This window comes from Thalassophryne amazonica, chromosome 1, assembly GCF_902500255.1.
Source record: "Thalassophryne amazonica chromosome 1, fThaAma1.1, whole genome shotgun sequence".
Taxonomy (NCBI): Eukaryota; Metazoa; Chordata; class Actinopteri; order Batrachoidiformes; family Batrachoididae; genus Thalassophryne; species Thalassophryne amazonica.
The window spans coordinates 122812811-122826074 of NC_047103.1; the positions used below are offsets into that span (position 1 = coordinate 122812811).

Sequence of the window (13264 nt, forward strand, 5' to 3'; positions counted from 1 at the left end):
ACATCTTCTCCCTTGGCCTTGCCTGTCATTACTGTGGCCTCCAGACTCTTGGCATCAACTTCTTAATTGTGAGTTGCGTTCCATTGCAGAACTTGGGTTGGTCGAGATTCCGCAGGAGCATGACTGGGGCACCAACTTTGAGCACCAAGCTGTGTGGTGGGAGGCCTGCTGGTGCCAGGCAGTTCCAGAAGGCACAATTCTGCACTAAGTTTCTACTATTTTAATTTTGAAAATTTGTGTCTACTTCGTGTTTTTCTTTCGGCTGCTCCCATTAGGGGTCGCCACAGCAGATCAATTGTTTCCATCTCCCCCTGTCCTCTGTATCTTCCTCTGTCACACCAACCACCTGCATGTCCTCCCTCAGCACATCCATAAACCTCTTTGGCCTCCCTCTTCTCCTCCTGCCTGGTGGCTCCATCCTCAGCATCCTTCTCCCTATATACCCTGGGTCCCTCCTCTGCACATGTCAAACCATCTCAATCTTGCCTTTCTGACTTTGTCTCCAAACCACCCCATCTGGGCTGTCCCTCTGATATGTTTATTCCTAATCCTGTCCATTCTCGTCACTCCCAAAGAGAATCTCAGCATCTTCAGCTCTTCCACCTCCAGCTCTGCCTCCTGTCTTTTTGTTAGTGCCACCGTCTCTTAGCCGTACAACATAGCTGGTCTCACTACTGTCTTTTGGACTTTCCCTTTCACTCTTGCTGATATTCTTTGGTCACAAATCAATCCTGCCACCTTTCTCCACCCACTCCACCCACTCCACCCTGCCTGCACTCTCTTCTTCACACCTCTACCACACTCTCCGTTACTTTAGACAGTTGACCCCAAGTATTTAAACACATCTACTTTCACCACGTCTACTCCTTGTAACTGCACTATTCCACTGGGCTCCCTCTCATTCACACACATGTACTCAGTCTTGCTCCTACTGACTTTCATTCCCCTGCTCTCCAGAGCATATCTCCACCTTTCCAGACTAGACTCAACTTGCTCTCTACTCTTACTACAGATCACAATGTCATCTGCAAACATCACAGTCCATGGACACTCCTGTCTGATCTCATCCGTCAACCTGTCCATCACCATTGCGAACAACAAAGGACTCAGAGCTGATCCTTGGTGTAATCCCACCTCCACCTTGAATGAGTCTGGCATTCCTACTGCGCATCTCACCGCTGTCACACTATTCTTGTAGCTGTCCTGCACTACCCTAACATACTCTGCCACTCCAGACTTTTTCATACAATACCACAACTCTTCAGTTGGCACCATGTCATAAGCTTTTTCTGAGTCCACAAACACACAGTGTAGCTTCTTCTGGCCTTCTCTGTACTTCTCCAACAGTATTCTCAGAGCAAACATTGCATCTGTAGTGCTCTTTCTTGGCATGAAACCATATTGCTGCTCACAGATCTTCACCTGTTTTCTAAGCCTAGCTTCTACAACTCTTTCCCATAAGTTCATGCTGTGGCTGATCAACATTATGCCTCTGTAGTTACTGCAGATCTGCACATCAACCTTATTCTTAAAAATAGGAACCAGTACACTTCATCGCCACTCCTCAGGCATCCTTTCACGTTCCAAGATTTTATTAAACAATCTGGTTAGAAACTCCACTGCCATCTCTCCTAGACATTTCCATGCCTCCACTGGAAAGTCATCTGGACCAACTGCCTTTCCACTCTTCAACCTCTTCAAAGCTGCCCTCACTTTTTCTTTATTAATCTCTTGTACTTCCTGAATTACTCTCACCACATCATCCAGCCTTTTCTCTCTCTCTCATTTTCTTCATTCATCACCTCCTCAAAATATTCCTTCCACCTTCTCAACACACACTCCTCACTTGTCAGGACATTACCATGTGCATCTTTTACCACCCTACCCTGCTGCACATCCTTTCCAGCTCTGTCCCTTTGTCTGGCCAATCAGTACAAGTCCTTTTCACCTTATGCCGCATCTCCTTGTACTGTTGTCTACTTTCTTCATCTCTCCAACTATCCCAAAACTTTTTTGCCAACCTCTTTCTTCTTATGCTTTCCTGGACTTCTTCATTGCACCACCAAGTCTTGTCTTCCTTCCACTGTCCAGATGTCACACCCAGTACTGTCCTCATTGTCTCCCTCACCACATCTGCAGTAAGTTTCTAGCTGTCCAAAATTGCTTCCCCTCCATCCCGTGCTTCTCTCACCTGCTAGCTAAATTTCACACAACAGTCTTCCTCCTTCAGCTTCCACCATCTGACCCTTTGTTGAGTTTTCACTCTCTTCTTCTTTACCTCCAAAGTCATCCTACAAACCACCATCCTATGTTGTCTAACTACACTCTCTCCTGCCACCACCTTACAATCTCTGATTTCTTTTAGCTCACACCTCCTATGAAGAATGTAGTCCATCTGTGTGTACCTTCCTCCACTCTTATATGTTACCCTGTGTTCCTCCCTTTTCCTAAAGTAGGTATTCACCACAGCCATTTCCATCCTTTTTGCAAACTCAACTACCAACTGCCCTTCCACATTCCTATCCTTGACAGCATATGTACCCATTACTTCCTCATCTCCTCTGTTCCCTTCACCAACATGCCCATTGAAGTCCGCTCCTATTACCACTCTTTCATGCTTGGGTACATTGTCCACCACCTCATCTAACTCATTCCAGAAATATTCTTTCTCCTCCATCTCACAACCTACCTGTGGGGCATATGCACTGATGATATTCATCATCATCCCTTCAATTTCCAACTTCACACTCATCACCCTGTCAGACACTCACTTAACCTCCAACACACTCTTAACATACTCTTCCTTTAAAATGACCCCAACATCATTTCTCTTCCTATCCTCACCATGGTACAACAACTTGAACCCACCCGATGCTCCTGCTCTTACTTTCCTTCCACTTGGTCTCTTGCACACACAATACGACGTCTGTCCAAAAAGTATCAGACCTTTTTATTTTTTTCAAAAACCTTATGGATTTGAATCACGTGTGCTTGCATGAGCCAACCTTCAACCTTCATGCGCATGCGTGAGTTTTTTCACGCTTGTCGGTTGCGTCATTCGCCTGTGAGTAGGCTTTGAGTGAGCACTGGTCCTCCCCCCTCGTTGGATTTTCATTGCGAGGAAAATGTCTGAACAATTGGAGCAGCGCTGAATCAAATTTTTCCAGAAACTGTGAGAGACAGCCAGGTGGAAACCATTCGGAAGATTCAGATGGCTTTCGGTGGCTTTTCAGTCGAGTGAGTATCCGAGGAATTGTGTAAGAGTTGGACATGTCACAACATGTCCTGTAAGACTTCCAACGTCTGCACGTCTTTCATTACAAAATCTCCTGTAACAGTGGAATGTGCCGAAAAAGTGCTGATGTCCACCTCTTCTGCAATTTCTCTGGTAGTCAGACGACGTCCTGGATCAACACAGCGTTCACTTTGGAAATGATCTGGTCGTTTCAGCCTGTCGATGGCCGCTCGGAGCGCGGCGCACCCTCCGCCATTGTGCGCCATCTTTAAACCGGTTGTAACACTCCTTAATCTGTGTGATGCCCATACTATCGTCACCGAAAGCCGTCTGAATCTTCCGAATGGTTTCCACCTGGCTGTCTCTCAGTTTCCTGAAAATTTGATGCAACAAAGCTCCAAATGGTTCCACCTCGCAATGAAAATCCAACGAGGGGGGTGGACCAGTGCTCACACAAAGCCTGCACACAGGCGAATGATGCAACCGACAGGCGTGAAAAAAATCACGCATGCGCATGAAGGTTCAAGGTTGGCTCATGCAAGCACACGATTCAAATCCATATGGTTTTTGAAAAAAATAAAAAGGTCTGATACCTCGTATGTCTACCTTTCTCCTCTCCATCATATCAGCCAGCTCTCTTCCTTTGCCAGTCATACTACCAACATTCAAAGTCACCACTCTCATTTCCACCCTTCTGGTTTTCCTCTTCTCCCGCTGTCTGTGGACACATTCTTGTCTACTATAAATTATTATTCCTTCGTGAGATTTCACATTGTGATTTTGGTCTGTGTCAGTCAACCTGGTTGAATGTGGAAATGGTTTTGTTGTGTCTCTGGCACACATGATGCCTGTTGTTTTGCTCATACAAAGCTGTGGCTCCTGGTCAACACTGGACTGTGGTGTTTTGATTGAGAGTGATGAACATTTGAAACGTGGACAATAACTGATCATCACACTGTGATGCATTGCTATACATAACCAGATTATTGTCATAAATCCTATTTGGATGACAATATGTTATGCTGTGCCATCACACAGCCACTTTATATAAAAGGAGAGTCGCTCAGAGAACATCTACTGAGCATCCGTGTGACCCTTCACTGATACGAGAATGGGGAAGGTAAGCTAATTCTTTATTTATGAAAATACAACATCAAAAAAACTAAAAATTGATCAGTCCTCTGAAAAATTTCTCTAGATCATATTCTACGAGGACAGAAACTTCCAGGGTCGGCACCATGAGTGCATGAGTGACTGCGCTGACTTGCACCCCTACTTCAATCGCTGCAATTCCATCCGGGTGGAGAGCGGCTGCTTCATGGTGTATGAGCGGCCTCAGTACCTGGGCCACCAGTATTTCCTCCGCAGGGGGGAATACTCTGACAACCAGCATATGATCGGCATCAACGATTGCATCCGCTCCTGTCGCATGATTCCCACGGTACGTTTGATTCAGCCAGGCTCAAAGACGTGTCTCTGTTTCTTGTGTCACTGAACGATCTCTGTCCATGTGCTGGTACAGTGGAGCGCAGGCAAAATGTAGCGGGGAAGGAAATGATATATAATATAACAACTGAAAAACAATGGGCTTGGAATGATTTCTAATTTTTTTAAGATATACAGTGAGGCAAATAAGTATTTGATCCACTGTCAATTTTGCAAGTTTTCCCACCTACAAAGAACGAAGAGGTCTGTAATTTTTATCATAGGTACACTTCAACTGTGAGAGACCTCGCATGTCTGTTTCAGTGCACAAAAAGAAAGTTGTTTCCATTTTTATAAATGTAGTATTTTGTTAAATTGCATGGAAATCATTTGATAAAATTAAAAGAATTATAATTCATTAAAATTGGGAAATTGATATTGCTACCACTTTTTGGTTTACGTAAGTGCAATTTTTTATTGATTGGTTGATTGATTGATTGATTGTGGCACAAATTGTTGTGGGTATGTCAAAATCAAATTAAAATACTGACTGGTAAAGGAAAGTCTGCAATCCAAATGTAAACTAAAGTCATCCCACCGCTGAAGTCTAACCTGTTTAAACTCTGAAAATAAAACACACCCACCATTGAATCATACTAAAGTCTACCAAAGATTTGATTGTACATAATTCATTTTAAACACGTCAATGTTGTTTGACATTTGCCAACAAAAATAATGTAGAATTTTGATTAAGACAAACTTTGAAGTTACTGATATCAGTTAATCCAAACTATTGCAGTTAATTCAATTAAAGAATGTCCTTTAAACCAGCTTCCACACATTGTGTGGAAGCAAGAATGACTATGAAGGTTTGTAGCAGAAAAATATCTGTAATGAATAGAAACTGGTTGTTTCTTACACCATATACATATATCTGTGTGCCAGCTTTAAAGAGAAAGCTGACTGCCACTCTGACTCTAAAACAAGTTGTTTTACACATGAAATTAGTTTATACCAAAGTAGTTTCTCCAGACACAGACATGTACAACTATGAAGACATTTAACATGAAATCCTGAGCATATTTTACTGTAAATTGGAGATTAAAACATAGTTTTGATTTTTTTTAATAGAGAAGTTGTTGTGGCTGGCGTGCCTGGCTGGCTTTTGTTTGTCTTTTGGTTTTCCTTCCAGGTGGTGCGCATTTGGGACTGAGTGGCTGTGTGGCTGAGTTACCAGGACCTCACCCTGATCACCTGAGGCTGATCAGGTGCGGCTCGTCAGGACTCACAGCTGTGGTGCATCTACACAGATTGGAACATGGTGGCATTTAAGTCTGGAGTACACAGTGTGTATTTGCCAGAGACTCGACCTTGTGACCAGACGGGTGAGATCGTCGTCTCGAGAGCCATCTCATCATCAGTGGATGCAGAGAACGTCCAGGTTTGATGCATGGTCTGTGAAAGAGGAGGGGGTGAGGTCTCACGCTCGTCAGCACACTTCCTGAGGCACGTTAGGTTTTGTGACTAACATTATTACAGTCAGTAAATGTGGTGTCCCTCACACCTTATTATATTGAGCTGTTATATTAGTCGTTTAATCTGCTTCCACTGCAGTTGAGTTATGTGAACAGGGTGTTCCATGCCTGCAGGGAGGGAAGCTGATTAGTGATTAAGCCAGGAAGTGTTTGCTGTGTATGTACACCTTTGAGCGGTCTCTCTGTGTGTGGAGTGTGGACTCACATGATGATTTCTTCTTTCACAGACTCGGTTTGTCGCGGCCACCTGGGGGGTGTCGGCGGGGTCCTTGGGTCCGAACAGTTTCTGGCTCCGGACCGTTAGTGCTGCTGGGAGCACACTGTTTCACCACCACGCCAGACCACGCACTCTTTTGTTATATTTTCCACATCACTGTTATGTAATTAAATTTAGTTATCCTTTGTACCGTGCTCTGCGTATTTCATACTGGGTCCGTCAAACGCTGGTCGGTTCTCCGGGCTGCGTCCGACACATAACAGAAGTAAACATAAAGCAGATTTTATTTTGAAAAGCAAATGTCAAGGAAGCGCAATAGAACAGAGTAAAGCAAAGTAGATGACTGAGACTGTGTGGACCAACTTCACACTATATACTTTTAGACTACTTTACAAAAACTGTATTTGTACTTTGATAATGTCGAGTATTGCTGATTCTAAAATGATGTTCTTTTTGCAGTACCGCGGTTCCTACAAAATAAGGTTGTATGAAAGATCAGATATCGGAGGCCAGATGCAGGAGGTGAGCGATGATTGCCCCAACATTCAGGACCACCTTCATATGTCTGACGTTAACTCATGCAGTGTGGTCGATGGCCACTGGCTGCTGTACGAGCAGCCCATCTACAAGGGAAGAACCTACTATGTGAGACCCGGAGAATACCGAAGATACAGTGACTGGGGCGGTGCCAGTGCAAGGATTGGCTCACTCAGACGAATCACCGACTTCAACTAATTGTCTGAGGCTTCTTTTCTCTTTTTCTGATATCAATTAAACATGCTAGCTTTAAACTGAGTGTGGGTTTGAGCCTTCATTTGATGTTTGATTTGCTGTCTCAAAAAGCTATACCACACATTCTACAACATCATATTGTGTGGTCATTCCTTGTACAAATGAATATATCTGAAATATTATGTTGGTCCCATTGGGAAATAGCTTGCCTACTGCTTTTATAGTTAAAAAAGGAAAACAAAAAGCAAAATAAGTGACAACTGCCTGCAAATGAAGTCTTACTGAGTTAAAGATCCTCAAGAATGCAAAGAAGTTGACAGTACATTCGTATTAATTGACAGTATTTTATTGACAGTGATCCACAAAAACAGCATCCAGTTACATGCTTTTCTTACATAGCTATACGCCTGATGGAGCCCACTCTAGGACTCATGCTTCCCCACTCATGGTACCTCTTATACTGACCAGGACGCATGAGATACTGGCGTCCCCTGTAATGGGGATGCTCGTAAAAGATCCAATGCCCATCCATCACGTTGCAAGAGTGGATGTCACTGAAATGGAAGCGGTCATATAAAGAAGGACAGTCATCAGTCAGCTCCATCATCTGACCTCCAAAGTCTGAACGCTCATAGATCATCATTCTGTGAGCTCCTTGGTGCTGCAGGTAAAGTGAAGATGATCATTAGCTTCTGCAGTTGACATGCGACACTTTTCCAATCATGATGCTATTTGCTCAATTAAAGCTTACCGAGGGGATCAAGCGACAGGATCGCACACAATCGTTGAACCCCATCCATCGCTGGTAGTCTCCATAGTCACCCTTCCTCAAGAAGTACTGGTAGCCCATGTAGTTGGGCCTCTCGTAGATCATCCAGTCACCGCTGTCCACTCTAATGGAGTTACAGCGCCTGAAGTGGGAATGCAGGTCGGAACACTCGCTGCTGCACTCGTAGGAGTGGCCCTCGAAGTTCCTGTCCTCGTAAAAGATTATCTAAAAATGGGAAGAAAAAAAATTTGAAGTTTTTTGTTTAGTTGTGATTCCAAATGTCCTGTGAATGTGGATCAACTATTGCTGCTTTGGCTGAATAATCTACAGTTTTGCAGAAGCACAAAGTGCCAAACCTTACCTTGCCCATTGTGTTGGCTAACTGTCACTGTTGCAGCAGCTGTAAGCGCAGCACTGCCTTTATAACCTGACAAAGACCTGCATCATTGTCTTTGAGAACAATGACCAGGCACATCAGCTTTTTTCCTCACAGAACCATACATTTCTTTTTGTTTGTGTGGTCTATAATGCCAATCAGCTGTTTTGCTCTGAACATAATGTTCCCTTTCATTTTACTTTGATAATACTGAAATTTTAATCTCAAACCTGAAATAATAATACTGGTATCACAGCTTCTGTAATGTTTTTTTTTTTTTTTCCAACATATTTAATATGCATTTCCTTTTCAAATTTGATTTCTTCCAAATACTTTACGTTTTATTATCTCTGCTTTATATCATAATATTATATTTGTGGTTTACAACATTTTAAGTATTTTTCTTTTGTTTAAAGCCTATGTACATACAGTACTTTATATTAGAACAATAAAACACACATATTTTGTGATTGTCTCAGTGCTCCAAAGGTACTTACCTGAAATTATGAACAATAATTTTATTTGTGGAATACTTTAAAACAATTATATTAGAGTAAAAATAACTAAAACACATTTTTTAATTTTAAAATGAAAATATATATATAAAAAAAAAAAATAATAGCATGGTTATACGTCCGTACATGTAGGACCACTAACATAAATTAATGTGAAATGTGGAGACGCCAATCAGTGTTATCATTGCAGCTCAATGGGGCCTAACCCAGCTGTCATTATGCAAAAGGAATAAACAGGTTGCCAGTCTATCACAGGACACACAGGCGTGGCACGGAAATGAATGTCACTGGGCCTTTTTGAGCTGCCACTTCATTTGAGTTCTGTAGTTGGACTGCTTTGTGAACAGCCGATCTCTTCAGATCTCAGAAGTTAAGCAGTTCTGGTAAGTACTTGAGTGGAACACCTTTTTGGAAGACTGGAGCCTGTGTGTTTCTCCATGTAAAAACAGTTCCATCAGGAAGGGTATCTGGTGTAAAAACTGTGCCAAATCCCAGTGCAAATCTGTAACGTATCTCCTGTGGCAACTCTGACCAAACCCATCATCCACATCATGTCACCTGAGTAAAGGCTCAAGTAGAGGTTTGGTGACCATGAAGGCCCAACAGGAACCCTGAACAGTTTTGGACAACAACACTACCTCTAACTTTAGTGACATGACATTTGGGGTTCCACAAAATTCCTCAACATCCTATCTATGGCTGATGCTGAGACCCTGAATCAAGCATTTGTTTCTTCTAGATTGGACTACTGCAATGTTCTATTTTCTAGCTTACCACAGTCCAACATTAGTGGTCTCCAACAGCAAAATGCTGCTCCCAGACTTTTGACAGGAAGCAGAAAGTTTGACCACATTACACCCATTTTGTTGTTTCTTCACTGGCTTCCTGTCTCTGTGAGATCAGATTTTAAGGTTCTGCTACGAACCTATACAATTGTTCACGGACTAGCACCTACTTAGCTGACCTAATTAAACCCTACGTGCCAGCCCGGGCTCTGCATTCTCAGGGTGCAGGACTACTTTGTGTCCCTAGGGTGAATAAAAAGTCTGTGGGTCACAGAGCTTTCACTTATCGTGCACCTGTTCTGTGGAATAATCTCCCTGCGTCAATAAAACAGATTCTGTAGAGACTTTCAAATCCAGGCTTAAGAAGCACTTATTTTCCCTTTTGTATGGCTAGCATGCTGTCATTGTATGGTACTATCCTTTCTACCCTTTTAAATTAATTTTATTAGTAAGCGGAGTGGGCCGCGGCCTCAACTTTAAAATCTGGGTCTTTTAGTGAAGCTTAGGGCAAGTGGCCAGCAATCACTTTAGTATTTCTTCTGTTTTTCTTGTTGCTTAATGCTGACAAATTATACTGTATTTGTTGCCTTTCCGATGCCTGATTGTTTTTTCTCTCTGTTTGAGCTGCAGCTCCATCCAGAAGTGGGAGTGGGTGTCTTCTTCTGCAGGCCTCCCATCCTGGACACCAGCATGGACTCCCAAAAATTTCCTGTATATTTTTTTTGTAAATTGTGTCTGTAGCATGGCCCAAGCACAAGGTCACCCCTTTGAGTCTGGTCTGCGTGAGGTTTCTTTCTCAAATCATCAGAGGGCGTTTTTCCTTACCACTGTTGCCTGTGTCAATATGTGCTATGAAATATAATTCAGTTAGAACTTCAGCTTGAGGTCACACACGTGATCATGTCTGTGACTCCTGCTCTGCCCAGCAGTGACACCATGTTCTGCCCCTTCATTACCTTTCAGCTCATGTTGATGCCGTTTGACTTCTGTTGTTCATCTCACTGGCTCACTGCCCTTTGCATCATGTGACATCAAATGAATTGGTGCCTCAATTGTATGAAATTACTGAGTCAGCTTTTCAGCGTGCCTGTCCCTGCTGTAAAATAGTCAGATCCATAAATGTTTGGACAGTGACACTTTTTTTTTTTTTGCTTCTCTACACCACCGCAGTGGAGTCGAAATGAAGCAATAAAAGTGTGCATGTTCAGCTTTAATTGAAGGTGTCTAGCAAAAATATCAACGTAACCATGGAATTACAGATATTTTTATGCTTAATCCTTCCATTTTCATAGGCCATAAGTAATTAGACAAAGTCGGAGAATGGATACATGAACATTTGTGTATTTATATTTGCAAACTGTTTTTACTTTCACTTTTGATTCTCTGTGTGCTTCTTACCATGTGCTGCTATCCAATGCTGCTGGAACCTCAATTTCCCTGAGGGAGTCTTCCAAAGGGATCAATAAATTCAGTCAAAAAAAGGAACCTAAGATCTCTACCTATATGCAGCGACTGACGTGGAAGAGACCCATTCTTTGCCTATGTGATGTGGGTCTCACCTACCTGTTGGTGGGGACGTGTGTGGTGTGGGGCTGACTCATTGCTTGCTCTATCTGGCGTCCTCCATGAGCAGCTTGCTCAGAAAGCCTGGACATGCACTCCGCAGCGGCCTCTGCCCGATGTCCCCACGAATAGCTCACACCCCTTCGGTCACACACAGTGGCTTCTGTCCACCAGCCAGCCCGCAACTCACAGTCAGCTCAGGTTTTTGTTAAAAAGTGGATAAACCCATGCAGCCCACCATGGTCAGTCGTTTCAATTAAAAATGTAGTAACAGCAATGTTCTTTGCGTTCTTCACATTCCTATTTCTCTTCACTCATGTGACTGTTATTGGCTGACAAATGAGCCTGACACACACCCGACCAGGTGTCCATCAGTGCTTAAACCTACATTGAGCTGCCTAAACCCGCCTACTGCTGGGCATAACATCCCTCTCCCCATAAAGAAAAGAAAACCCTTTTTTTTTTCTTTTTCCATTTTTCACTCATCCTATTTACATATGTACAATTTTAATTTACTTATAAAAAATGTCTCTGCTACTAAAACAAAACAAACATTTATCCATATTCTCTAAAAGAAATTGCTAGGAGTGTGCAAACTGAACAGGACATGGATTAACATGATTCTTAGTCCCCAACTGAAATATGAGCTAGTGTGTGAGCTGAGATGTTATCTTTTCCAGCTACTGCTCAACCAGACTGTATGTAAAGCTGTAGGACTAATGTCCATCTGAACATCCTTTGGTTTGATGTTTTATCTTTCTCCAGGTTTTGGAGGAGAAAGAGGGACTCATCGACAGGAAGACATACTACAGACTGTACCCGGGGGACACCACTCCATGCATCTATGGACTGCCCAAAATCCACAAACAGGACGTGCCACTCAGACCTATTGTAAGTAGCACAGATTCCATCACATACAATTTGGCCAAGCACCTCAAGTGGATTTTGGCTCCTCTAGTGGGTAACTCAGACCACCATGTGGAGAACACACAAGATTTTGTGAACAAGATCAAGGACCTGCAGCTGGAGGCAGATGAAACTATGGTGTCATCTGATGTGACTTCATTGTTCACCTGCATCCCCACCGCTGAAGCCATCTCAGCTGTGAGGCAGAGACTGTTGGAGGATGTGTCTCTACCTGAAAGGACCAAACTCACACCAGACCACATCTGCCAACTCTTGGAGATCTGTCTTAACACCACGTATTTCCTGTTTAGGGGGAATTACTACAGGCAGATCCATGGTTGTGCGATGAGGTCTCTGGTATCCCCCATTGTGGCCAATCTGTACATGGAGTGAGTGGAGAAGACAGCCTTGACGTCGTTCACGGGCATCTCTCCCAGTCACTGGTTCAGATATGTCAATGACACATAGGTTAAAATCAAGCAACAGGAGGTCGAGGGCTTTACAGATCACATCAATTCGGTGGATTCCAATATCAAGTTCACACGTGAGGATGCCAGAAACAACCATTTAGCCTTCTTGGACTGTGATGTTACGATTGGAGAGAACAGGCAGCTCCATACAGAGGTTTACAGAAAACCCACTCACACTGACCAATATCTGCTCTTTGGCTCAAACCACCCCCTTGAACACAAGCTCGGGGTGATCAGGACTCTTCAACACAGAGCCCTACAGGTGCCCACAACTGCAGAGGGAAGGGCTAAAGAACAACAACTTGTACGGAAAGCCCTCACAGTATGTGGGTACCCACGATGGTCCCTGGACAAAGTGCAGAAGTCCCAGAAAACAAAGAGACCAGATAGACAGGAGACGGAGACAAGAAGAAGAGGAGTGTCTCTCCCTTATTTAGCAGGAGTAGGGGAAAAACTACAGAGGATCGTCAGACAGCACAAAATCCCAGTTTACTTTAAACTGGTTAACACCTTCAGACAGAAATTAATTCACCCTAAGGACAGGATCCCTAGTTACAAACAGAGCAATATAGTGTATTATACCAGATGTCAGGAAAACTGTAATGAACACTACATAGGTGAGACTAAGCAACCTTTAAACAAGAGGCTATACCAGCACCGCAGAGATGTCACCAGTGGACCTCAGTCTGCAGTTCATCTCCACCTGAAAGACACTAACTGTTATGTGTCGGACGCA

The 13264-nt window shown here is 43.3% G+C and overlaps 2 protein-coding genes across 2 annotated transcripts; one reads left to right on the forward strand and one right to left on the reverse strand.

The window, feature by feature from the left end:
• The first annotated feature begins 4302 nt into the window (after window positions 1-4302).
• Window positions 4303-7147, forward strand: LOC117520259 (gamma-crystallin M2-like). The gene is made up of 3 exons (XM_034181579.1): window positions 4303-4355; window positions 4434-4676; window positions 6872-7147. The coding sequence occupies exons 1-3, from the start codon at window positions 4347-4349 to the stop codon at window positions 7145-7147; spliced, it is 528 nt and encodes a 175-aa protein (XP_034037470.1). The 5' UTR covers window positions 4303-4346.
• A 333-nt stretch (window positions 7148-7480) lies between these two features.
• On the reverse strand, window positions 7481-8334 carry LOC117520268 (gamma-crystallin M2-like). The gene is made up of 3 exons (XM_034181590.1): window positions 8275-8334; window positions 7896-8138; window positions 7481-7805 (listed from the first exon to the last, which is right to left on the reverse strand). The coding sequence occupies exons 1-3, from the start codon at window positions 8281-8283 to the stop codon at window positions 7536-7538; spliced, it is 522 nt and encodes a 173-aa protein (XP_034037481.1). The 5' UTR covers window positions 8284-8334; the 3' UTR covers window positions 7481-7535.
• Between the last annotated feature and the right edge of the window lie 4930 nt (window positions 8335-13264).